General features: G+C 39.4%; 1 protein-coding gene across 2 annotated transcripts in view; it reads left to right on the plus strand.

Annotated features, from left to right (window-relative positions):
* CUPIN1 (cupin superfamily member 1) overlaps nt 1–27993 on the plus strand; it is a 62520-nt gene that overhangs the window by 28020 nt on the left and 6507 nt on the right. The window contains 5 exon segments of one of the 2 annotated variants that reach the window (NM_001375916.1): nt 20908–21015; nt 22181–22411; nt 22904–23110; nt 26195–26425; nt 27361–27514. In NM_001375916.1, coding sequence (NP_001362845.1) covers nt 20932–21015; nt 22181–22411; nt 22904–23110; nt 26195–26425; nt 27361–27514 — 907 coding nt within the window. In that variant the 5' untranslated portion in view covers nt 20908–20931. 2 annotated transcript variants of the gene reach the window in all.

A 27993-nucleotide genomic window follows, 5' to 3' on the forward strand; every position in this document is an offset into this window, starting at 1 on the left:
GTGTTAGGTAGAAAAAGAATTTTAATAAGACATTTCAGATTTTTAGTTGAGTTTGAAAAAAATCTAACCTAATTCCAAAATTTTTTTGAGATCAAGGGATAAAAGTGCAATGAGTATATGAAGACTCAAAACTCAACTGTATTTTCTTTAATACCAGTAGGAGCTTTACTTTCACTGTTCTCTGTGTTAGCACATTTCTGTGTCCTAGAGATTTCTGACCAAATTGAGGAACACTGTCTTGGGTTTGTTTGGATTATATGTCTTTCTATGTTATTTCTTGTTGAAATTTATAAATGGGGATTTTTTTTTTTCTTTTTTGGTATCTAAAGTTTAAGCTAACATCTTGTTAACTTATATATAGTTATACCAAAATGTTTTTTGAAGATAAATCATGACAAGATTCTCCCTTGCCCCATGTTTTGAATACATGGAATCACTCATAGGTTTGAATTTTTGTTTTATCTTTCCTTTTCCAACGTGTACTGTGTGTCTCAAAACCTATTTGGTGGAAGTGCTATGAAGAAGTAAACTTGCCAAAATGATGCAAGTACTGTGAAAAGAGACAAAAGAAGCAAAAGGCCAATAAAATTGATGATTCGTGGACAATTGAAGTTTCTTGAAATGTGAAAGAGTGTGTATCATTCTGTTCCATGTACCAATTGGATGTTTTGTACATGGTTATATATTGTGTTAGTTTGTAGTGCCGATCATACAATAATTGGTGCAAACCTGGTTCTGAATATGTGAACGAACACATATTCAGGTTATATTGTTAGATTTTTTTCCCATGACATTTGAAATTATTCCTTTTCTGTTTCCCTATTTTCTTTCTTCTTTATATTCATCTGTGGCTAAGATTGTTTTCCTTTTTTGAACAAAAATACCTTAGCTTTTTGCCCTCCCAGTTTGTTTTAGACCAGACTTCTATAACCACTTTTCTCACAATGTAGCAACTTTTCTAACAATGTAACAAATGTATCTGTCCATTCTTCATTATCTTAACTAAGAGGAGTCTATTTGTCTAATACCTATATATTTTTTAAATGTTTATTAATTTTTTGAGAGAGAGAGAGCACAAGCGGGGTAGGGGCAGAAAGGGAGAGGCCAAATCTGAAGCAAACTCCAGGCTCTGAGCTGTCAGCCCAGAGCCTGATGCAGGGCGCGAATGCCTGAACCAGGAGATCATGACCTGAGTCAAAGTTGGATACTTAATCGGATTGAGCCACCCAGGCACCCCTGCCTAATACCTATTTCAACCTTTAACATTCCTTCCCTCACTTTCAGCCCTTACATTGAAGAGTGGCTGACCGGTCTGCAAGACACTGTTGTAACACTAACACTATAACATTACTAATCTACTTCAGAAATTTGCTGTAAATTGCCGTACTCATTCTCCCAACTTTCTATATATATTCTCACCTTTGTGGATGTTATTTCCCATACTTGAGATACTTAGTTTTCTTTCATTCTGGTTATGTAAAGCTTACTCCAGAATTTCTTTAAAGCTCTAATTGAATGTTGTATTTTCTTTTCCAAATATTCTAACGTTCTTTCAAACTGGGTAGGTTGGCTTTCATTTTTCCTCTCCCATCATTCATTTAGCTATTATATTTCTTGCCTTTGTTATGAATAATGTCTCTCTACCACATTGTGTCCCTAGGGGAGAGAATGTCTCAAGAGTTAGAGGATTGATTTTTATCTCCTTGATAAGATAGTACCTCTTAACATTACATTGTATAACCAGGAACGTGTAAACTTAAAGTCGTGATTGATAATTTTAAGTGTAGTTCTCCCTATAAGAGTGTAGGCTCAAGAAAGGACAGATCATACTGTTTTATGTGATGTTCTGCAAATCCTTAAAATGAAGTAAATTAAGCCTATTTTTAGATGTTGCTGGTGCTCTTTATCAAATAGGATCAACATTTGTGTACTTTGGATGATGTCTGTAAGCCTTCTAACCTCTTGAGCTCTCAAAGCTAAGATTTTTTAGTTTTTATATATTTTGTATTTCATCATATATACAAATTATTTTACAGATCTAGGGCTATGTCTAGGAAAGCTTTCAGCAGCTGGTTTTCATTGTGTTCTTTTGAGCTTGGCTTGATGGGAAACTAGCATTCTGGGTCCAATCTAGAAACAGGAATGACATAGTGATTATAACAAGAGAAATTTAACATGAAAAAGTTTTAAACTGTGACAAAAGAAATATGAGAATTCTATATGGTACCCCAGAACTGAGGGGGAGTACCCAAGGAAAAGGTACCCTTGGGTACCTATTGGAAATAAGGGGCTTAAGATTTGGATTCAGATCTCACTGAAGAAAGGGTAGCTGTAGCCTACTGGATGGCAGAGAAGTTTACTGGTTTGGCCAGCCCAGAGTTGGTCTTCAGTCACTAGGCAAATAGGAAGTCACCCTCCAAGGTTCAGGAAGGCTGTAGCTAGTTACTGGGTATGTAGGCACACAGAGGCAGGAAGGGGTCTCAGTGTTGGCAGGGCACCTGAAACATGAAGTGTTTGTGTTGGGAGGGTTGCAGGAAGGTGATTACCAGCCTGGTCCAGATCTGTGAGTGCCAAGAAGACCCATAACATTCTGGGATTGTGACTGGGAAGAGATCAGAGGTCTTCATACCCACCTGGTTTGCTGATGGTGCAGCTGCCAGAAAGCAGTGGGAGAGCCCCTTCAGGGTGAATTTGGAACTGACAGACTGTAAATCGATAGATTTCGAAAGGTTTTGGTGGGAGAGAACACAGATGGGAAATACAAAATGCCTCACCTGTCTCTGCCCTCTGTTTTGCAACATCTTATATAGCCTATTCAAACCAAGAACTAGGCATAAAAAGGTAAGGTAGCAAGAATGTCAGGTCATTTAGAAAACAGGTAAAATGAGAGAACATGGGCCAGTGTTTTAAAAATCTAACGATCGGTGCCTGGGTGGCTCAGTTGGTAAAGTGTCCAACTTTGGCTCAGGTCATGATCTCATGGTTCGTGAGTTCCAGCCCTGCGTGGGGCTGTGTGCTGACAGCTCAGAGCCTGGAGCCTGCTTCGGATTCTGTGTCTTCCTCTTTCTCTGCCCCTCCCCCGCTCACGCTCTGTCTCTAAAAATGAATAAAATGTAAAATACCTAAATAAATAATGAATTTGGTAACTTTATAAAATAGTTCTGAACTAGAGATCTGGGACTATGTAAGTATTCTGGAATTAAATGAATTATCCTCTTAATCAGAGTATCAGACAGGAATACAGTATATTGCTTTCATTATTTTTCATCAAGGTAGCCACATAGCTTTAAATGAATGTTTCTGGAAATGAAGTTTCCTGAAATTGGAATGCTTTGTTTTATAGTATATTTTTGCTTTAATTAAACAACTTTTTGCTTTTCTGTGTCTTCCCCGTATTGCTCTTAATTTTTCCCCTCAAGATCATCTCACATGCGTATTCAGTCTTCCAAGTATTGAAATCAACAAGAGTAATGCTCTTTCCATCTGTCAGGCTAAGTATATCTAGTTTCTAAAGTATTTCTTTAGACAAAGTTTTCATTATTGTCTCACTTTGTGGATGTTCCCTAGCTTTCAATATTTTGTTGTTTAAGAGCCTGGCTTTATTTTACAAATGATCCAGAGCCCTACTTAATAGCAAAACTAGAGTATATCCTTTATTTTTTTTTTTTTAAATTGAGTTATAACTAAAAGTTTGATGTGTACAGCACGATGATTCGATATTTATGTATGTTGTGAAATGTTCACAATAAGTCTAGTTAATATCCTTCCACTTTTTAAAAAAATTTTAATTCTAGTATAGTTAATATGCAGTGTTACATTAGTTTCAGGTGTTCAATTCCATCACCCAGTGCTCATCATCAGTGCACTCCTTAATCCCCATCACCTATTTCATCCATCCCCACCCACCCACCTTCCCTCTGGTAAGCATCAGTTCTCTGTAGTTAAGAGTCTGTTTCTTGGTTTGTCTCTTTTTTTCACTTTGTTTTTCTTATTGCCACCTGTAGCTAGTTTTTTTTCTTTGCTGAGGTATATAACTGATAAAATTGTAAGATATTTAGAATGTGAATTGTGATGATTTGATATACATTATGAAGAGTGCCCCCATCTAGTTACTCTCTTATTACTCCATCCGGCTAGCATTTATTTGGCTCCTGGCTCTGTGCTAGATGTGTTTGGAGGTGGATGGAGGAGAGGGGAGTGCAGGGGTGGGAGAGGCGATGAATAAGAAGGCATGACTGTCATGAGGAACTCATGGTGGAAAGATGTAAACGAACACGATTACACTACAACCAGTAAGGGTTGTTTCAGAGGACTGAACAGCTGCTGTAAAGGCACAGGAGGTGGAACACCTAAGTGGTCTGGGGAGATCAGGAATTCTTTCACTCAGGAGGGAAAGCTGATCTGGAAAAATGAAGTTTGCCATCAGAGAAATTGGGTGGAAGGCATTTCAGACATGGGTGTAATGTGCAAAGACTTGAGCGCTAAAATGGTCTGATACAGGATTCATTGACTCAGAAGGGAATGTTGTATGTTTTAGTGGGAGACACTTGTGCTTTAGTATCAGGCTTCTGATTCTGCCGTTTATTAGCTCTTTGTTGTGAACAAGGTACTTGCCCTTGCCCTTGTCTTTTGTTTTCCTTCCCATTTGTAACAGCTACTTTATAGCTTTGAGCATTAAATGGTGTAAGTTATGCCTGGCATATATGACATGGTGAATACTAGCTACTTATGTGGTAATGCATCCCGTTGAGGGAGGCACTAGGAATAAGACGCAAGGCTGCTTCTGTCCTCATGCCTCCCGTTCTAGTCTCCATACTATTGCAAGACTTGTCCTTTAAAAACATGTCTGAGATGTACCTCTTCCCAGAATTCCCAGTGGCTTCCCATCTCAAAAGTAAATGTGAAGTTTCGACTATAGCCTAAGAAGTCCTGTGTGGTGTGCCAACACCTCTTCCCTCAGTCCCCCAAACCGGAACATTTCCTACCACTGGATTTGCTCTCTGATTCAGTCACAATGGTCTTGTTCTCAGGTAACTACAAATACGCTTCTGTCTCCAGGCTGTTGCACTGTATCCTACATCTGTGCGGTCTTTCCCCATGATTCTCTCCCTCAGGTGTCTGCTGAAATATTTTATCACAGAGGCCTACCCTAACCCCCGCCACTCCCTATGCCTTTATTTATTTATTTATTTATTTTGCATCTTTACTCCTTTTTTTTCTTAAAGTTGAGGGCAGAGACTTTGTTTTAATTCACTTTTTTCTTCCCAACAACCAGAATTGTGCCTAAGATTAAAGTGATACATAAATATTGTTCTGTGAATGAATGAGGCTGAGAAAGTGGCCTGGGGTCCCATCTAAGACCCTTGGAATACTCAGCTAAGATTTTTTTCCAGATACTAAAACCAAATATTTTCCTTCTTTCCAGTAGTCAGTCCATATGACCTGATACCATCTTAGCGATTTTTTTAATTTTTAATTTTTAATTTTTTTCCAATATATGAAATTTATTGTCAAATTGGTTTCCATACAACACCCAGTGCTCATCCCAAAAGGTGCCTTCCTCAATACCCATCACCCACCCTCCCCTCCCTCCCACCCCCCATCAACCCTCAGTTTGTTCTCAGTTTTTAAGAGTCTCTTATGCTTTGGCTCTCTCCCAGTCTAACCTCTTTTTTTTTTTTTTTTTTTTTCCTTCCCCTCCCCTATGGCTTTCTGTTAAGTTTCTCAGGATCCACATAAGAGTGAAAACATATGGTATCTGTCTTTCTCTGTATGGCTTATTTCACTTAGCAGAACACTCTCCAGTTTTTAGTTTTTTTTTTAAACATTTTTTAAAAAGTTTATCTTAGAGCACAAGCAGGGGAGGGGCAGAGAGAGGGAGAGAGAGAGAGCTCAAACTAACAAACCATGAAATCATGGCCTAAGGCAAAACCAAAAGTCCAACCCTTAATGGACTGAGCCACCCAGGAGCCCCTAACTTGTTCAGAGGTATACAACTACTTTTACTGAGGTTCCTATGATATTTTAGTATAAAATAAGTTCTCAGGATATAGGTTTTATTTTTTTTTTTTTATAATAATGCTTAGAGGGCTATTGATTTATTTGTATTAGGTTGCAATAGTAGATGCTGTTTGATTTACTGAATAATTGGGTTTTGGATGAGACTGTAAGACAACAACAGAAATGAGCACAAAGAAGTCTCTTGGAAGGGGATTCAGAAGCTCTGATGACCATTATTGAGCATAACTTGGCTCATCCAGGGTTAAAAGGAACATGATCATGCCCCTGACAAACTAATAATTTAACACCCCTTCAAATAATTTAAATTTTGAAAAATTTGGGAGAGACTTAGGGGAAATATGAACAATTTTATTCATAGACAGAGTTACTGGGGGTATAGCTCAGTGGTAGAGTATTTGCATAAACAGAGTTACTTATTTCATTGTTGCAAATTAAAGCATAATTGATTTGCTATTAAAAAGGAGCGAAGAGTAGCAACTGTTTCCCAGATTTCTGCTGCAGTTCTTGGTTGTGTGTGTGTGAGCATGTAGTTTTGAGTCAGATTTCTTAGGACAGTTTAAAATTTAAAGGTCATAAACCCTCCCTCCCCTACTTTGTTAGCTGTGGTGCCTTGGGCAAGTTGCAGCTTTAAATGAAGTAAAACTTGTAAAATGCTTACTTATTAGCACAGTGCCTCACACATAGTAGGTGCCCAGTGTTAGAAGCTATTGGTAAATACAATTTTTTCAGAATTTCAGCTGATCATAATGGTTGTCATGTAGCTGCCTGTGTGTGGATATTTTGTAGAAATAGATATGGGTCCGTGTTAGTAAGGACTGCTTAAAAATTTTCTCCCACTAGAGGGCACTGTCTTCTTTGGCAATAACAAGATTAAGAAACTGGCCTACTGCCCCTAATCTGGTTTTGAGCTCCAACGTGTGGCTCAAAGTTCTCCATTTATAACTCTTAAAGATTGTGCTAGAATATGTTAAGAAATGATCTTTCTTATCTTCCCTTTCCTTCCCACTTAAAGATACGTGTTTTATTTATTTATTTATTTATTTATTTATTTATTTATTTATTTATTTTTGAGGCAGGAGAAACATCTTTCTCCATTCTGTAGACTGGATATATTCTTTAGACTTAAGACATTATGATTCTGGGGAGCCTGGGTGGCTCAGTCGGTTGGGTGGCCTCTTATCCTTGATTTCAGATCAGATCATGATCTCATAGTTTGTGAGTTTGAGACCCACATCAGTGCAAAGCTTGCTTGGAATTCATTCTCTCTCTCTTTCTTCCTCTCTCTCATGCATGCATGTATGTGCTCTCTCAAAATAAATGAACTTAAAAAAAGATATTATGATTCAGACCCTGACTTCTCTCTGCAGCATACTTCAGTCCCAGGATTCTTGTTAGACTGCTAATAGACTTGCATTGTACGAGGTCTCTCCCTTGTCACCCTCCTCCAAATTGCATAATGGAGGAGTATTTGGGCCTTGGCACATGCTTATGTCATTGTAAAGGGTTGGCTCTTGAAAGAAAAAATTGACTTTGGGTCTTGAAGACACAGGCTTGACATCATGAACTGGGAGTAGAGGTTCAAGGGAAGTACCCTGGTTACTTACCATCCTTGAAGCCTCTTCCTTATACATATGGTTAAAGCAAACTTAGCTAGTAGACTAAGCCAGTGGCCATAGCTTCCCCAACATCTCTTCATTTCAAGTCAGGGAGAAAAGAGAAGAGGTGAGGTGGTGAAGGAGAAAAAAGGTGGAAAAGGGGCAACAAAAGGTGAAGTACAAAGTTTGAAAACCTCACTATTTAGAATTAACACCCTGCTTAGGTTAATCCTTTCATGGATTAGTAGAAGTTTCTGATTCCTACCTCGTAACTATGCCTACAGAGTAATTTTGCGAAGGATGGTATAACATCCATATCCTAGTCTGTATGTGACTTACCGTTTTCTCCCTTGGTTCAATCTGTATGCAGTGGTATGTAAATGTGAGGGGCCCAGGGACTATGTCAGGCCTCCACTTAGTGATGGCCACAAAAGGGAGTCCCCAAACATGAAAATGTGAGCAAGGTATAGAGATAAGGGACTAGGAGGAGAGTGGACAATCTGCCAGGATGACTGGGTTGCTAAGAATTCTCTAAGGCCCAGTGGGAATAGCCGGGGTGGGGCTGGTGAGGAGGGCTCCCCTTTGAGTTATCTTCGTATAGTCCTGAGTTGTAAAATCCTCTTAGGAGCTGGAGCACCCGTAGCTCAGTTTTAGGTTCTAGAAATATCTAGATCTCATAGCATATTTTTTCATAGCATTCTCTCTGACCCATAGTCTCAGATTCAAATGAAAAAGTCCAAATTTAGCATTAACTGCATAGCAGGGGTTTCTCTGACCTCACTTGTCAAGAATCACCCAAACCAGGGCTTTGGTTCAATAATTTGAACAATATCTCATACAAGGACTACACATTCTGACGTCAAATGAAAAGGGCAAAGTAGGAATACTTTTAATATTGACAGAGTTGAAATAATGGCTAAAATCAGAGACAACTAAGGAGTTTCCTGAAAGCTGGCCAGTTGTTCAACACTGGTTCTGTAGGAACTAGCTTATACACAATCTAGTAGAAATAATCATCCTTCTAACGAAGCAGGATCTACCCTTCCTGGAGGAGTAACTAATAAATGGTGATTAACTGATTCTTAACACATACCTTTCTAATGATGGGGAGAATTTATATCTGTGTTCTCGACTGTGACTCACAGGTCAAATGTAGTGTGCCGCTGGCTTTGGTACAGTCCACAGCTAAGAATTTTTTTTTTTTTTACATTTTTAAATGAATAGAATTTAAAAGATGAATATTTTATGACACATAGAAATAAAAAAATACAATATACATCAACATTACTAGCCTAAGAACTCATCACAATATTTCCAATTCATAGAAAAGCAACAAATTAGAAAAAAAAATTGTAATAATCACAACAGAATTTCTTCACAAAAATAAAAAAATGAAAATGAAGCTGAAGCCGTGGTGTTTCCAGTGCCTTACTTGTTGGCCAAGTAAGCTAAACTGTTTGTTGATAGTGAGTTAGTTAAATTGTGATTCATTACAGCAACTGAAGGAATGTGTTCTGAGAAAACAAACTTGTTTAAGACTATTAGCTTTTTGGGAAGAATAGCTGATCAAAGTGCTGATGGCATTGGGAGCAGTATCAATAGTCAATTAAAAATCAGGGCAAACTATTTCAATGGCTTTTCTTGGTTCTTGATGAGTCTAAAAGATGTTATGATACCAAGTTGCTTTTATTCCAGAAGTTAATGCTGAGCTTGAAGTGACAAAAGAATTAGCCTCTATGAATGGTCTGTTTTTAATTTTTTTAATGTTTTATTATTTATTTATTTTTGAGAGAGAAACAGAGCTCGAGCGAGGGAGAAGCAGAGAGAGAGGGAGACACAGAATCCAAAGGCTCCAGGTTCTGAGCTGTCAGCGTAGAGCCCAACGCAGGGTTTGAACCCATGAACTGCAAGATCATGACCCAAGCTGAAGTCGAACACTTAACCGACTGAGCCATTCAGGTGTTCCTGAAATTTTTCTTAATAAGAACAAGCCTCAGACATAATGGAACACTGAGTGGCTTTGGAAGTTAGGTATTGAGGCAGACCTCATAATGTGTCTTAATGAATTCAGGCTAAAATCGCAAGGTGGAACATCAGGTATATGCCAGTCTTAGACCTTGGTAAAGTTGTTTTGATGACAACTAATGTTTGAATCTTAAGTCATGTCAAACGCTTCTCGTGCTTTCAAATGTTAAAACAAGAAGCAAGATCTCCACTCCTACACACGTTTGCAGGGGATATATTTCTGAAGCTCAAGTTAGTTTCAGCAACAAGTTTTGGACCTCCCTGTGACTACAAAGGGGATTTCCATATTTAAAAAAAATCCAGTTAGTTGTACAATTGAAGAGATTTCACCTTACTTTCAGTTGAAGGTGATTAATGTGATGGCACACTAAAAAAGGAAAATATCAAGTGAAGAAACTCATAAAATTCTGTAAATGCTTCCCAAATGATAAATATGCTCAACTAAAATAATTTGCTTCTAGAGCAGTATCAGTGTGTGTCACTAACTGTGTGAAAAGGTGCTTTCAAAAATGAAGTATGTAAAATCTCATATGGGTCAGCATTAATAGATGAACATTTGCAATTGGTTTTGATGATAAGGAGCATTAACTTTGAATCCCAATGAGGCAAAATGTTATTTTCCTCCAAAGAATTCAATTTTCTTCATTAATAGACTTGGTTATAAAAATTATACATATTATTATATTTTAATTTTATCAAAACATTGTTTGAAGTTTATTTTCTTTCTTGGTATGTAAGTACTTATGTAATATCTTTGATTTACCTCTGCTTCTTGGACCATAAAGACTAAAATATTTACTATCTGGCCCATTATAGGAATTTTTTGTTGACCCCTGCACTAGAGTTATATTTCTGCAATCTTGGATTGAGGAGTAGCTCTCTAAGTATATATTGAATCCCTACAGCCTTAGTGGTAGCCTACGACCACAGTGCCTGAGCCACTGTCCTGTTATATTTATTGCTGTGGTGTGTTGGCATTTTAAAAAATGTATGCATTCCTTCAAGGATTTTATCATAGTTGGTAGCACCATCTAGAAGTTTTTGTTTGTTTTTTCCTCCTGTGAGATGAACATTGGTTCTGTAATTATACCTTCTCTTTAGAAATTTATCTAATTTAGCCCTTTGGAATCCACAGGTGAGCCCTTCTTTTACTTGGTAATTGTGTGTAAGCACATGTACTGATTAACTGTTGAGCCCCTCTTTCTTCTAGTTCTATATGGGACCATTGATGCTCTCAGTCCTTCTTGGTTTGGGTATAGTATCTGCTTGCTCTAGGATTACTCAGTTCACTCACTGTTCCCTTCCCTGTGTTTACTGTGGTATCTACAGAGAAGTAAGTATATATCTATAATTAATTAATTAATTAAAAAGTTTATTTATTTTGAGAGAGAGAGGCAGAGACAGAGGGAAAGAGAGAACCCCAAGCAGTCTGCACTGACAGTGCGGAGCCCGACGCAGGGCTCAATCTCACGAACTGGTGAGATCATGACCTGAACCAAAATCAAGGGTTGGACACTTAACCCACTGAGCCACCCAGGCACCCCAGTACATATGTATAATTTATAAACATATTATTAGTAGAATAAACAGATCCCTATATATTACTACTCTTCTACTTACAAAAATATAGAATACATTCTATTTATCCTTTTATATTACTTTTTTTCCTTTGAGTATCATTGTAAACTTAGAGTATCATTGAACATTTCACAGGTTCCATATATTTCAATTAACCACAACAGAATTTATTTGAAGCTGAAATTATCACAGTCTGGCTCGTGAAGGCTCTTGAAATCTTCCTTTGTGTTGACATTCTTGAAAACATGATTGCTTTCTGGAAACAGAAGGATGTTCCAGACCCTTCTTATTTTTTCCTGCCATATGATCTAGTCATAACCTCTTTTCAAGGAATCAGGAGTTCTTGTTCCTCATGGCAGAGAAGTGTATTAGGGACCAAAATCTGGACACTCAGGGAGAACACGAGAGTGGATGGAGGGCAAAAGTACAGATACTACAGATGTCATTGGACTGTTAGTAGCAACGGAGCTGGAAATGCATAAATGAGTTCACACTCATGTTTCTTATTTAGCTCATCACATTGCTGTACCATACCTGTTTTCTCATGCTTTGTTTTTTTTAATACTGTTCTGTATATGATTTAATTGACTGCTTAGATTTCTCCCGATTTAACATTCTAGAAGGGTAAGATGGCGGGGGAGACTGATGAAGGCTGGGTGCATTGGTCACTAGTAGGTAATGGTTTCGGGGAAGAGATATGAGTGTATGGAATGTAAAGATCATGTAAGAATAAATTCATTCATTTAAGCCTACTAAATGCCCCAAGTATTATGCTAAGCTTTGATGACAGCGTCTCTGCTCTGTGTAGTCTATAATCTGGCAGTGGAGGCATTCAAGGAACAAATAATTTTACCATGAACTGAGATGAGAACTTCATATGAAGCATAGAGGGTGTTCTGAGAATGTATTATAGGAGCACTTACCTAGTTCTGGGGTGTTAGAGTAGATAGAAGGGACAAGGAAGTGGCACTTGGCAGGTGAATGGGGAAGAATAGTGAACCATGTTCAGAAGGAGCTTGCTGTTCAGAGATATTCAGGGCTCACACAGGAGATGAAATTGTAGCTATTGAAGGCTTGTTGTTTTTTAAGAAATAAACTTTTTTTTTCTTTGTGAATTAAAAGAAAAAAAAGGGGGGCCATAGGATCAAAGTTTATGGACTACATAAGTTCAGACTGTTAAAAAAGAAAACCACAGGTCCAAAATGGTATCCCTTAGGTTAAGGCCCCAAGTCAGTAAATCAAGACTTAATATCTGACCTGACTGTAGTTTCAACCCCTCAGGAATGTAACCTTTAAGCAATCAGCATGGAATTTCCTGGCCAAGACTAGGAAATATACTTATGGACCCCTTTGGTTCCCCTTAGGAACCTTGTCTAAAGGATGGAGTCCTTGTGAATAAATTTCTTCTTTTTTAAAAGATTTCTTTTAATATTTATTTATTTTTGAAAAAGAGAGAGAGACAGAGGGTGAGCAGGGTAGGGGCAGAGAGACGGAGGCACAGAATCCAAAGCAGGCTACGCTCCAGGCTGTGAGCTGTCAGCACAGAGCCCAACGTGGGGCTCGAACTCATGAGCCACGAGATCATGACCTGAGCTGAAGTCGGACCCTTAACCAACTGAGCACCCAAGTGCCCCAATTCCTTCATTTTTTAAATGCCCTTTCTGCCTGTAAAAAACCTTTCTTTTGTTTTTCTCAATGAAGCTCCCCTCTATTTGTCAGATGGGATGCTGCCTATTTAGGAGTCATTTAATAAAGCCAATTAGATCTTCAAATTTACTCTGTTGAATTTTTTTTCCCCCTTACCAATACCCACGTACCCTAAGAGTAAGAAAGACACAATTTGTATTCCTTTTCTATGGGCACATAACTTGGCACCAATAAAGCTGAGCCTCCCTTTTCTAGGAAATTTTGATCACCTTCTTAAAATTGCTCCCTCCCAAGCCACACACTTCTGCCTTTCCCTGCTTATTTTTTCCCCATAACACTTATCATTTTCTAATGTAGAATGTGAATTACCACTTTTTATTCATCTATTTGTTCTGATCCTCTTCTAGAATGTAACCCACATGTGGGCCGGGCATTTTGTCATTTTCATTTACTGGTATATCCCAGGCAACTAGAATGACACCTGGCACATATGGGGCATTTAGTTAATATTTGTTAATTGAATGGATTTGAGCCGTGTTGGGGGAGAAAACATTTCCTCTGCCTTTCAAGTTTATTCTGGCTGGTCTAAGAATTAAATCAACATGAGACAGAAATTAACAATAGAAAAATCAAGCAAAAGTTTGTAGTAACACGTATACCTCCAGCATATATGGGAGAGACTCAGGAAAAGTAAGTAACTCCCATAATTGCCAAAACCATCATCTTAAATACCATTGTCAGCTAAAAATAAAAGAAGATGCTGGGATAGGGAGTCATTTATGGGAAGTTACCAGGACACACCCAGTAAATAAGAGTAAGATTGTTATGCAGATTTAAGCCCAAGCCTCCTTGATAAGAGTTTCTTGAGATTGAGTCATCTCCCCTCTTTCTGACATAAGGTGGGAGAAACACCCTAACTAATGATATTTCCCTTAGGGGAACTTCTACTTTGTTTTCAGAGTTTCTGTCATTGCTGCTGTTTCTTAAAAATAACCAGCTTAAAATAATCAATAAGCCAAAGAGTATATCTTGGGGTGGCAAAATTTGCTCCCCTTCAGCTGTAATGGTTTCTGGAGTTGGACTCGGCTAGTTTTTTGTTCATATAATCACTCAGTGGCCTCCCTGGAGTTATCTTTCTCTGTTAATATGTTTTTAGATTGGCACTATAAATTATATATGAAGCAACTTATTTGGGGAAAAATAACTGCAATGTTGAATATCCTGAATCATTATGTCCAAGAAATCTTGAAAAAATGGGAGTGTCGGGAAGCTAGCAGTCTAATGCTTTTTCTCAAAATAATTATATCCTCAATTCAAGTGTGTAGAGCTAGACTGTCTTAAGTCCATTTAGTCTAGCTTTAATTTTATACATACGAGGAAACTGACTTAACAAGGTTAAGGAAATAGTCCAAGATCACATTGTCATGTAGAATTGAATGAATAGAATATTTTCATTTTCATTTCCTCCCTTCCTCCCTTCCTCCCTCTTTAGAAAGAGTGAGCACAAGTGGTAGCTGGAGTGATAGGAGAGAGAATATTAAGCGGGCTCCAGGCCCAGCGCAGACCTGGAGCTCAGTTGAGTGGAGCTCAATCCCATAATCCTGAGATCATGACTTGAGCCAAAGTCCAGAGTCAGACTGGCTTAACTGACTGAGCCACCTATGGGTCCTGAATATTTTCATTTTCTTAATTTCACAAGTTCAGAAATCATTCCCAATGGTCTCTGACAATTATTTTAGAAGCTCATACCCACATAATTCCTGTAATATTAGAGTTCTTCTTGAGAACCTGTTGGAATGGATAATGGTGGAGTATGGGAGCAGGGGGAGTATGTATTGAGCCTTTTTCCATTAAGATCTGGAATTTAAATGGATGGCATTGATTTTGAGGATATAAAATATTTAAAATAATTGCTTAATTTTTCTCTGTGGGGCCAGTAAGGTGATTTCCTCATCTCGTTGACAGGGTACCATAAAACTTTATGTTTTTCCTGTTTGGTTTTCCTTGTGCATTTGTTAGCTGGAATGAATCATTATATTGTAGAGTCTTTGAGGCAAGGGCCTATGTCATCTATGACTTTTGTGATCTCTGCAGTGTCAGGTTTATAGTACATCCTCATGTATCTGTGGTAGCCAGTGGTCATCTGAAAGTTGAACACCAGATAAGAAACATTTACATAATGAAGGCATTGATCATTCTTGTTACTGGTAGAGATTTCAAAGGAAGTAATCAGAAAGAATTCCTCAACATTGTCTTATCAATCTACGCCACATGAACAATTATAAAAGGCAGATAACCTGGAGATGGAGGAAGTTGGGGAAACGTTCTTATTGGAACCTAGAACTTCCCTGCTAGTCATGTAAGCTCTAGTTGGCCCAGTTTAAGTAAAATAGTATTCTTTTATGATTGGATGTGTTCCAGGAAAATAAATTCAAGTCACTTAATGAAGAGTTATATCTTAATATATATTCAGTTTATCTTTTTGATAGATATTGCAATCAGCAGTTCTTAACACTTGCCAAATGTTGGAAATCTTGGAATGGAGATAAACATTTAAAAAATAAACCTGGCAGCAAACCTTAGAATAATGGCTGGAGATGGTATAAATATGTTTGTTTTAGTTTGTGGTAACAAATAGACTGCCCAGATGTATACTGGTGAAACAGAACAGAACTTTATTATTTGTTTATGCAAGAATTTGAAATGAGAGTTCTTGGTTGCTAAGTGGGTTTTGTCTACACAGTGAACTGTGGGTTTAGGCTCCTTCCCTCTCGTGGCTTTGCCATCCCCAGGCTCTCTCTGCATCCAGCTGGTGAAAGGCAGAGGGGGCATGGTGGGGGCTTACTCTCTTTTGTTTTTTTGTTTTTTTTTTTTTAATTTTTTTTCAATGTTTATTTATTTTTGGGACAGAGAGAGACAGAGCATGAACAGGGGAGGGGCAGAGAGAGAGGGAGACACAGAATCGGAAACAGGCTCCAGGCTCTGAGCCATCAGCCCAGAGCCTGACGCGGGGCTCGAACTCCCGGACCGGGAGATCGTGACCTGGCTGAAGTCGGACGCTTAACCGACTGCGCCACCCAGGCGCCCCTCTTTTGTTTTTTTTTGTCTTAGCTTGGAGTAGAATTTCTGCTCATATGTCATTGACTAAAACTCAGTTACATGGCCACATCTAACTGCTAAGGATGTTGGGAAATATAAACTAGTCTGGGCCCAGGAAAAGAGGTAATGGTTATTTTTGAGGATTTTCTTTCTCTCCCTCTCCCTTCCTGCCTTCCCTCCCTCCTCCTCCTTTCTTCTCTTCCACCTGCCCTCCCTCCCTCCTTCCTTCCTTTTTCCTCTTATTTTTTCCTTTTTATTTTAAGATAGTCATACACTTCAGACCTTGGCATTGCAGATATTCGCTGAATGGTTAACATCTACATAACCATAGAACAGCTTTCAAAAGCTGGCACAATACTATTAGCTGAACTTATAGACCTTATTCAGATTTCACTAGTTTTCCCCCATAATGTCATTTTTCTGTTCCAGGATCCAGTCCGTTTAGTTGTCATGTTTCCTTAGTCTCTTGCCTTTTATGACCTTGCCACTTCTGAAGAGTCAGTAATTACTGTCAGTAATTATGTAAGATGTCACTCTGGGTTTGTTATATATATGTTTTCTCGTGATTAGACTGAGGGTAATGCATTTCCAGGACGGCTACCATAGACCAGAGATAATCTGCCCTTTTGGTGCATCATATCCAAGGGTATATGATGTCAGCATGTATCACAGATGATGCTAACCTTATTCACTTGGCCAGGATGGTGCATCCCAGGATTCTCCACGCTGAACTCACAATCTGCCCTTTTGTGTAATTATCGAGTATTTAGGAGAGATACTTTAGGAATATACAAATATTCTGTTTTTAGCTTAACCTTTCAACCAGTAATTTTAGCACCCATTGAGGGATCTTGCCTGCAGCAATTATTACTTTGATATTTTAATGGTGATTTTCTATTTCCTACATTAAAAAATGGATTTTTGTGGGGCGCCTGCGTGGCTCAGTCGGTTAAGCGTCCGACTGCGGCTCAGGTCATGATCTCGCCTTCAGAGTTTGAGCCTCCCATCAGGCTCCGTGCTGACAGCTCAGAACCTGGAGCCCGTTTCAGATTCTGTGTCTCCCTCTCTCTCTGCCCCTCCCTCATCATCATGCTTTGTCTCTGTCTCTCTCTCTCAAAAAGAAATAAACATTAAAAACATTTTTTTTTAAGTAAAAAAAAAAAAAACCAGATTTTTGTTAGATATCTGATGGTTACTGATAGATATTAAAGATTCCTGCCTTCTTCCCAGCACTGCCCAGTTTGGAAATTAAAGTGATCATGGTTTAAATAATATTAAGTAGATTAGAAGAAGATGAAGGGGTTAAAAGAGAATATAAATATAAAAAAGAATATAAAAGATTATATTGCTTCTGCTTTGTAGTACTTAGATATGGTCCAGATAGGAAGCTCCTTGGAATGTCAGTAAGAAAACCTGGGTTTTAGTTAAAATTCTACTAGCTTGGGGCGCCTGGGTGGCTCAGTCGGTTGGGCGTCCGACCTCGGCTCAGGTCGTGATCTCACGGCTCTGTGAGTTCAAGCCCCGCATCGGGCTCTGTGCTGACACCTCGGAGCCTGGAGCCTGCTGCAGATTCTGTGTCTCCTCTCTCTGCCCCTGCCCCGCTTGCTCTCTCTCTCTCTGTCTCAAAATAAATAAACACTAAAAAAAATTAAAAAAAAAATTCTACTAGCTTAATGTAAGCAGGTCTTTTTACTCTAATTTTAAAAATAAGGACAATTTATATATTGTTCAGGGTAACAGGTGAGAAGGTAGTAATTTGAATTATTATGAGGGCTCATAGATGGTTTATGAGCTCAAGTGTCCTTATGCTATGGTAAAGTATAGGTATTACAGTGAGTCTACTTGTACTTATTAAGAGGAACCAGACAAACATTAATTGGGTATGTACTGTATGCAGGCACTGTGCTAAGTGCTTTATGTATATTAACTCGTTTAATCCTTTCACGCTTTTACGAAGGCAACATTACTAACCCCACTGTATGATTGAAGAACTTGAGGCACAGCAAGTTTAAATGGCTTGCCCCAGGTCACACAGCTAATAAGGGCAGAGTTAGGATCCAAACCTTGGTGGTTTGGCTCCGGAATGTGCACTCTTCACCATTCCTCTATAAACTCGTGCTCTGGTTGTAACTATGGGCAGGGCTGTTGTTCACCTAGCACGCATTCATCTAGTGATCATGGCAACTAACGACTCCTGTTCTGACTGCTCAGTGCCTGTGCCCTCGAGATAGTTAAATATTTTGGGTACAAACCTAGCCACTGATGAATAAAAATGTTTGCATTTCCTAGTCATGTTTGAATTGGGCAAGTATTATAGTTGGCAGCATAAGTGAACCTTAGGAGATATTTGCAGGTGTTTATGTTTGGAGGCACACTAGCTTAATCATTTTGAAGTCAAAACAAAAGTATGGGGCATGTCTTTGTTAATTGTTATTTCCAATTTTGAGATATTGACCCATGTTTGTCTTTGCCCACCACATATAAGTAGTATGGCACTTGTTTAAAAGTGATTATTACATGTGGGATTACGTGTATTACAAAAAATGGGCTGTTGGAAAAGTGGGGTCACTAATGTTCTTCTCTTTGTAGAACTGCTTGGTGATTTGGCTGCTATTTGCAGACTCTGGTTCAGTTTGCAGTTCTGCCTACTTTCTTCCTAGGCTGCCAAGCATTTCTGGTCTGGCAGAAATGACCCCACTTCTGTGGGTGGTGTGAATGGCTAGCATACCCACTACTGAGGGGTCTCTGGGCTGCACCACCCAGTTAACATTCACATGTTTTAGCATGATTTTGATACTATTCCTGCTTTCCACTGTTTTGCTTCAATTCACCTTGAACTATGTGTACATATATCAAAGGCATGATGCTCCCTTGCAGCAAATAGAAATAGGAAAATCTCCAGCTGAAAGTGGGAGAGCTGGGCATTTGTTTTGGCTCTGCCAGTGACTTACTGTGTTACTTTGGGAAAAATACTTAGCCTCTCTGGCCCCCCATTTTCTTTTTTTTTTTAAAAAATTTTTTTTTCAACGTTTATTTATTTTTGGGACAGAGAGAGACAGAGCATGAACGGGGGAGGGGCAGAGAAAGAGGGAGACACAGAATCGGAAACAGGCTCCAGGCTCTGAGCCATCAGCCCAGAGCCCGACACGGGGCTCGAACTCACGGACCGCGAGATGGTGACCTGGCTGAAGTCGGAGCTTAACCGACTGCGCCACCCAGGCGCCCCTGGCCCCCCGTTTTCTTATCTGCAAAGATCAAAAGGACCCCATCCGGCCGCAGCATTTCTGGTTTAGTGCTGAAGTGAGTTTTCATATAGCTTGGTGGATGATTTACTTGTCTTGCCATTTAAATAAATGCTAAGTGTAGCTCCCAGAGGTGACAGAGGACTGTGTTTTCATACTTCCAAGAAAGAAAAACAGAAAAATACGAAATCATGTAAAACTTGCTTTGAAGATTTCATGTAGTATCCCATTTGTCGATAAGACCAAGGAAAGGGGCAAACTTTCACTGAGTCTTAGAGAGCACTCATCGCAAGACACAACCCATTTTCAGAGATGTTAAGGTGTGGAATGGATTCTAGCTAACAAATGCACAGGGAAAATCCAACAGGAAAACATTGTGTTTTATGGTACCCTGAAAACAAGATGGCATCACCTTACTGGCCCCACAGTTAAAACAATTGTTTTAAATAATTTATGGCTTCAAAATCAGTGCCAGTTTCCATGTCTTGGCTGGAAGAGGCTAAATTAGTATGACGCAGGGCTGCATCTTACATTTGATGAGCTGTGATAGGAAGGCCACAGGGTCAACTCTCCATCACTTGAGCGTAATGACAACCCTCATCCTTGTTGGATCCTGAGCTGCCTGGCCCAGAGAGGGTTTACATTTTTACAATATGGAATGTTGCAGAGCCGCTTATAGACAAGCTAGAAATATGGAATAGAATGTAATTAACTGTGCCTTTCTGCTGAAGCCGTGTTGGGACTCCAAGGCTCAGCTCAGAATTATGACTTCAGAGAAGTTACATATCAGACACAATCACTATCTTCTCTCTCCTTGCAGGAGAGTCTTATACATACTTCTAGCATAACACAGCACAGTCTTTGGTAATGGTTTGCTTTCCATTTCTCCTGCTAGATTATGAGCTATTCCAAGGCCTCGTGCCATTATATAGGAGTGGCAGACAGTCTGGAATATAGTAGGCATTCAGTCATGTTTATTGAAAGAATACAGATAGGAAGATAGGAAGGACTACTTTGTGGATTATAGGAGTGGTTTTTTACATTATTCAGGCTACCACTCATCACCAGGAAGTATGATGCAAATGAAGATTTAACTGTAACAAAATTCTTCAAGAAACCACATGGAAAAATCAGTCCCATTATTTAGAGACAGGACTGATTTGGGTGAAATAGATTGCACTAGACTAAGCACCCACCGTGAAACTGCCAAAAACCAGTGTCATGAAAAATCTTCAAGGGTGCTTTGCTCTGACATTAAAATTAGTTGCATGATTTTGGGCAGTTACTGCACTCACTCTCCATGCCTCAGTTTCCTCATCCACAAAATGGGAAGACTCATGGTACCTGATAGAATTGCTATAAGAACTAAATCACAGAATGTATGTATGAAGCACTTAGGACAGTGCCTGGCACGTAGCAAGAGAAGGAAATAAATGTCATTTATCATTATCTGTGTATGCGTCATCAGTGGGCAAAGAGTTGAGGACCAATGGAAGTGTTTTATTGGACTCTAATTTGGCAATTCTCTCTAGGGTTTTTTTTTTTTTTTTTAACCAAGATTATAGTTTAAGAGACAGCTTCCTTATTTCGTTTCCTTTCAGCTGTATATAAGGACTCCCTTACTTAAGAATTACCATTCTTCACCTCTCAGGGATCTCCCCATTTGCTAGAGCTACATTCTTCCCCTTTTTCTTTTTCAGTGAATTGGTTGCTTGTTTCTGTTAATGGACAACTCAGCATTTGAAATGCATGAAGATGCCATGCAGAATACTTTGCCTGCGGGGAAGATGAACACCATCTTCAGAATGGTAAAGTGAAGATTTATATCCTGAGATTAGCTCACCGCCAACCTTTATGCGGACCTTAGGAAAGAATCCCTCTTTAGACCAGCTTTCCTCAAGTAACCCTCTTTGGAAAGGTTACATCTCCTGCTCTGAGCATTTCTTGATTTGCTTTCTCTCATAAACTCTTAGCTCACAGCTGCATTAGCTTTGTAACGGTCCAGGCCTCCATAAAGAGTTGTTTATGGTGCAGTATAATGTCGTGATACAATGTTAAACTGGATATATTGATACATGGTTATGCTATGTAAAGTGTATCATTTAAGAATGTTGATGTACTCACATCTATGTCAGAGTTGCTAGTAATCAAAGATATGCCTGCTCAGAGAAGAAGGAATTCAGAGAACAGTGGACAGGAGACCATCAGTACCTACGAATGCCATTGTAGTGGTCAGAGGAGTGAGGGCAAATTGATCCAAATGTTAGAGTGTGTGTTCTCTTCACAGCTTTCAGTAATGTGGATTTTAACTCACAGAAATGATACTGTTGGCTTTAGCATATATTTGTGATGTGAAACCAGGAAGTAGTAACATGGAAATGCATGGAAATATTGTGCTCAGACTTGGTAGATGGGTTAGTAACTCATACTGGTAATACACTGAAGGAAGGGGTTTAATGAAGCTATTTAAATGAAGGAGGGAGGGACAAAGAGGCTGAGACTTCTCAGACCTGTTTACTAGTATGTTACTTTTCTCATGCTTATTACCTGTACATGTAAATGCATATGTACATTCTGGAACTAAAAAGTTCACAGAAAATAGTCTTTATAACATCTTTAATTTTCAGGTGAAGAACCTGGTAAATAGGGACTAATTGGCTGTGCTGCAATACATTTGATATGCAAACTTAACTAGCTACTTGCTTTCCTAGGAATTTATTCTGTGCCTCAGGTTTTCATATGTTTAGTTTTTTTCTTGTTTATTTGGTGTCAGCAAGGTATATGGGATGTGTGTGTGTGTGTGTGTGTGTGTGTGTGTGTGTGTGTGTGTTTATAACGTATTATTTTGCTGAGTATATTTATTCCACACATGCATTTTTTTAAATAAAAGAAAAAAATAAACCAAATTAAGAAAGGAGGCAATATTTTTAATGCATCAAGAGTAGAGAATAATGGCTTCATAATTTCTCTTAGGAAAAGAAGAGGCAGTGGTCATTGATGAACATTTTCCTGGTATGTCTCTTGGCCTGTACCATCACCACCGCAGTAGGAGTACTGATACTTTCCTTGGTTTATACTCAGAACTCTCAGCCACATTCAGAAGTTCATTTAGGACTCGAAGCCTGGCCTCTGCAAACAACTCCTATAGTGCAAAAGGCTGTGGATCCAAAATTCCAGTTTCTTAACCATTTACCTAAGTCCAAGGTATGAATCATACATTTAGGAAAAAGAATCCTCTATTGTAAAGGGGATTTCAAAACAGAGTTTCCTAAGCTTTGTGCCCTCCTCATTGGAAGGAACCAGTGGGGGGCCGTCTAGCTGAGGGGAGGTGGGCAGCAAGAAGCATAGGAGTTGGGTTGATGGGCTCGAGGCAGAGAATTTTTGTGGTAGGTACAGCTCTATGTCGGGCGGGAGGGGAGAACTGCAGATAGACACATGCGAAGCTTCGATTCTCTTGTCAAGACAGGTGTTCTTTTCATGTCTCACAGGGACTAGACTGACAGCCCTGGAAGCCACTGCTGTCATCCCCCAAGTCTTGCAGACCCATTCTTCCTCTTCCCTTCTGGGGCTCCAGTATTTGCCTCACCACCACTGCCTTTTCTGTTTTGCCTCCCTCTTTGTACACCACAGAGGCCTCGTGTTCCTTGGGAGATGGCCTCCGTGTTGATTGATGGCTGTTTGCTCGTGCCTTTTCAGGTGTTTGAATTCCCCGGTGGTGCAATCCAGTGGGCCCGGTATAGGAACGATGTCAAAGACTATCTCAGCATCGAAGAAGAGGCTTTTGGCAGCAGCTTGAACAGTCAGAGATCACACATGACTCTGGGGACCCTGAGGATAAAAAGCAATGGCCTCCGGGCCCCTCACTGGCACTTCAATGCTAACGAACACGGCTATCTTGCACAGGTACAACCAGCTTGCCCGGCATGCTGCACCCGAGTATTCAAGCTCTGTGTCCTCAAGCTATTATTTTCGTTGTTGCAGAGCCTTCTTAACTCCGTGACAGACGGCATCCAGGCTTTGGCTGTGTGTTCAGTTCGATCAGTTAGCAGTGCCTTCAAGCATTAACCTGTTTGTTGTAATTATTCTTGGCATCACTTTGAACTTTTCTTCAGTATCCAATCATTTTTCATCTGCTGTTGTTAAAATAAGATCACTGTTCCATCCTTTGAGCCAAAGCTAAAACTGGTAGCTCTGATCTAATGATCAAAGAGACGGCAGCTTTCTTCTAAAGAAAAAAGCGGATTGCTGATTTTCAGCCTGGAGTCCCTAAGATCAGGCCAATTGGATGTCCTTTTGTGGTTCACACTTTGTAGAATTGTCTGGAAGTCAAGTGAGATAGAGCTGGAGGTAAAATGTGTGTTCTCCCTTGAATTGCAAATAATTCATGAATTCTGAAACGTGTGTCTTGTTGCATTCTGTATTCCAAACACTGGGGAAACTGTAGTGACTAAGTGCTCACGGCACTTTCAGAGTTTGGTACTGCCCTGCTGATCTTCTTAATAGATCAGACAGTCTTACGGGACACATTTCCGTTGTTCATAAAACTCCCTTTTTATACTTGATAATTCATTCAGGTTTAGAATTTATAACAGAAAGAGAGATTAGAGTTGCATCTGAGACCAAACACTTCTTTTAAGAAGAAAAAAAAATTTTTTATGTTTGTTTATTTTTGAGAAAGAGAGTGTCAGTGGCAGAGGGGCAGAGAGAGGGAGACACAGAATCTGAAGCAGGCTCCAGGTTCCAAACTCTCAGCACAGAGCCTGATGCGGGGCTCGAACCCACGAATTGCAAGATTATGACCTGAGACGAAGTTGGACGCTTAACCGACTGAGCCACCCAGGTGCCCCTGAGATCAAACACTTCTTACTTCTTATGAGAGAACAGAGGCTCAGATAGATTAAGTTTTCTGAAGATAAACTGTAGTTATTGGCTGGCCTGGGACAAAATCCATGTCTTCTGACTTCTTGTCTTTTTTCCACACATACCAAATATGTAAAAGAGAACAGTCTCCAAAAGGCTAGTTTCCATGGCTTTGGCTGAGTAGTGGCAGAGTGGTAGGAGAAAGGAGAGGCAGATAGATGCAAGGGGACCCTTAAAAACAAACCCCAAGCTAGGGAGATTAATGTGGAACATGTTCTGGTGAATAACAGGCCTGGACTCCAGCTCAGTCTGGGGCTGCTGTTCTGGAAGCCCAGAGAAAGTTTATAATCTGAGCTTCTACCTGTGGGCTAGAAGGTGGCCAAAAGGTACAAACTTCCAGTTATAAAATTAGTAAATCACGGGATGTAATATGTAGTAAGGTGACTGTAGTTAATGACACTGTATTGTAAATTTGGAAGTTGCTTAGAGAGTAGATCTTAAAAGTTCCCATCATAAGATGAAAGTCTAATGAGGGTGATGGATGTTACAACTAGCCTGGTGGTGATCATTTCACAATATCTATAAGTATCAAATCTTTATGTTGTGTACCTGAAACTAATAAAATGTAAGTCAATTATATCTTAATTACAAAAATACAAAAAGAATTCAACTCCATAGGAAATAAGTTTGGGCTAGAATATTGTTTAGGTCCCAGGAAAATGGTAGGACCAATCACTCACATGGTAAAGAACCAGTCAGTAGGATGTGAAGGAAGTCCCTCTACTGTGTAGCCACCCATGGAAGTTGCTTTTGTTTCTGAGTGTTTTCACAAAAACCTTGGGAGGAGTGGCCCTGAGAGGAGCTGTGCAGCGGGGTGGCCAGTGTGCATGGCCCTGTGGTGTGTGTCCCATCGGCCACTGTGCTGTCTCTGTGCCTGGAGTAGTTGGTTCCGTGATGTGACTAGATACACACTTCTGCTATTCTACACCTGTAGACCTGGAGAGAGCTCTTTAGAGGTTCACCTTTCCCCCACATCTTTAATCCCCGTCTGGAACATGTTGTACATGTCTGTGCAGACACAGTAAAGACTGCTTGTGGATGCTTCCCTAATGACCAGGAGTTTCTGGTAAAACTCTGGAAGAAATAATGTTACCTTCTCTACTTACTTGGCAACATAATGCTGGGGAAATGATTAGAGAATGAGAAAAAGGATTTTGTGTAAGTGGAATCGAAGTATGGTGTCATATGGATTAAGAGTGTAGACTTCTGCCCCCACCCCCAGCCTCTGGCAACTATCACTCTAGTCTCTTCTTCTAGATATCTTGGCTAGATAATTAAGTTTTAGGGATCTTCTTTACAACATTGTGCCTGTCGGTAACAGTACTGTATTGAGCACTTAAAAAGAGGGTAGGTCTCATGTTAAGTGTTCTTACCACAATTTAAAGAAGTGTAGACTTTGGAGCTGGACTGCTTACGTCTTAATCCCAGCTTTGCCATCGACTGGCTGAGGAACCTTGGGGAAATTGTACATTCTGTCCAGATTCAGTTTCTCATCTATAAAGTGAGAATAATAATGGTATTTGCTTTATAGGGTTGATACAAGGAACAGTGGAGGTAAGCTAGATAAAGTGCTGAGAAGAATATCCGGACACACAGTAAAAGCACTGTGTTATTGCTATCAGTATTATTGTTAAAATTGTATATAGACCTTTTATCTAGAAAATTCACTTGCATCCATATGCATAATGTACATGCATGTCACTGTGACCACTTGTGAACATCCATGTGCTTGGAAGTCTTTTCAAACTCTGAAGCATGAACTTAGAACTCCCAATTCTCAATGGGGGCGATATTACCCCCAAGGGGGCAAAAGCTGGTCCTTGGAAGGTAAAAAAAAACTTACTCTTTTTATGTACAAAGCACAAATATGTGTATACCACATACGCAGTATGTACGTACAGTTTACAGATTTACTGCATCTGTAGTGTTAAAATTTCATGGGGTCATAGGGTGGTAATTGATTAGTAAAAGAAGACTATAATGTGATCTGATAAGAGAGGTAATGAAAAAAGTTTGAGAGACTTTCCTCTAAAGTGATGTTGCATGTACTTTCTGTTTATGTTTCAGGGGACAGCATGGATCGGGGTGGTTGACGATGGTGGTGTAGTTACCACGTACAATGTTACAGCTGGCCAAGTGATCTTCTTCCCTCAGAATACTCTGCACTGGATAAAGAATGTGGGGGATGAAGACTGCTTTTTCTTGCTCTTCTTTTCCACACATGATGAACTTCAGACCCTGGATGTTGATGATGTGTTTTTTTCGATGCCTGAAGACATTGCTTCCAGGTCACTTAAGGTCTGCACCACTGCTGGAAACAAATCCCTGCACGAGGGTATGCCTTACATAGGCACAAAGAAAGCAGGAGTACTTGTGTTTCTAGGGTGGCAGTCAGTAGGGTAGGAGTTGGCTAATAGACTCAAGAGCATAACTTGAGTTCCTGCTAAAGACATAAAACGTGTTGAAGTTGAGTTACCTTTTACTTTCCTTTATGAAGGACTTCTGTAGGAAACTATACTGAATTGGCCAAATAGTTTTGATAGCATTAATAAAAATTACTATAATTTACATCCCTGAAAAGCTATAAGCTCCTCCAGGGAAAAGTTGGCTACGGATGATGTAATTGTGTTTTCCTAACCTAATGCAGAGAAGCCCATAGTTTTCCTGAAGGGAAGCTACTTTTGGTCTCTCTAAATAGTTACATGATCATGGAGGGACTGTGCATCCTGCTGGGTGTAAAGGGAGAGGGCCAGATGTAGATGCTGACAATACAAATGGGTGATCAGAAGAACTGGCGATGGCCTGTGAGTGGCAACTGGAAGGGGTTCTGTGGTAAATTTAGAAGTCTGTCTAGTGAGGGTTTGAGATTTATCTCACAGTAGATCCTGGATCTGATGTTATAGGGAGAAGTGGAAAAAAATGAGTTATTAGGAGAGTATTGGTAAGTATGAGTACCAAAGTATATTTTTGTAGGAGTTATAAGGATTAAAAAACACCAACACACACACAAAACAAAACAAAACAAAACAAAACACCAACACATTTAAAGCCAAAGTGCCTTGAAAACTCAGAAGATTTTCATAAATATCACAAGCCTTAGGTGAATTGAGGTCATGGGCCACTGAAAACCACACTTGTGCCGATGCTACCCTATCCTCGGCTACCCACCCTTCTATTACTAAAATTTGTAGAATGTTTCACCAATATCTTACATGATTTTTTATGTGTTTCAGCCTGAAGGTGGAATTAATTTCATTAGAACATTCCATAAGCAAAAAGAGGATCAGGGGGTCAACCTTCCTCCCAACTTGGCAGAACTGGTTATAAATCCTAGTTATGTCCAGTCTCCAGATAGTCTTGTGTGGAAATATTTTTATGACCTTAAAGGTATAGTATGTTATTTTGTGAAGCCTTTTCAGTTAACGGTTTATATATGTGATTATATAGGTGTATTGGATATAGCATGCTTTTATTTTACACTTGGTCACAGTCAAGAGGAGTTTGAAAAAACACATTTCTCTACAGAGTAGGAAATGAGAGAAAAGGATTGGAAGCAAAAGAGAATGTCATACAAGACTTCGAAGTGTGAGGGGTGTATGTTGGGGCTGGAGGTGTCTCGGGAGAAGAGGCTGACAAGAGAGGAAGGGGTCTAAGAATGCAGGTTTTAGAAACCACAACAATGAGTCTATACTTTATCTTGGTGGAAAAGAGGAGGAATTAGAGATTTTAAATAGGAGAGTGACACAATTAGGTTTTGTATTTATTTTTTATTTTTATTTCATTGAGATCAAAACTCGGATGCTCAACTGACTGAGCCACCCCAGGCAACCCTTGTATTTAGTTTTTAAAATTATTTTGTTTATTTC

This window comes from Felis catus, chromosome D3 (genome assembly GCF_018350175.1).
Source record: "Felis catus isolate Fca126 chromosome D3, F.catus_Fca126_mat1.0, whole genome shotgun sequence".
Classification (NCBI taxonomy): Eukaryota; Metazoa; Chordata; class Mammalia; order Carnivora; family Felidae; genus Felis; species Felis catus.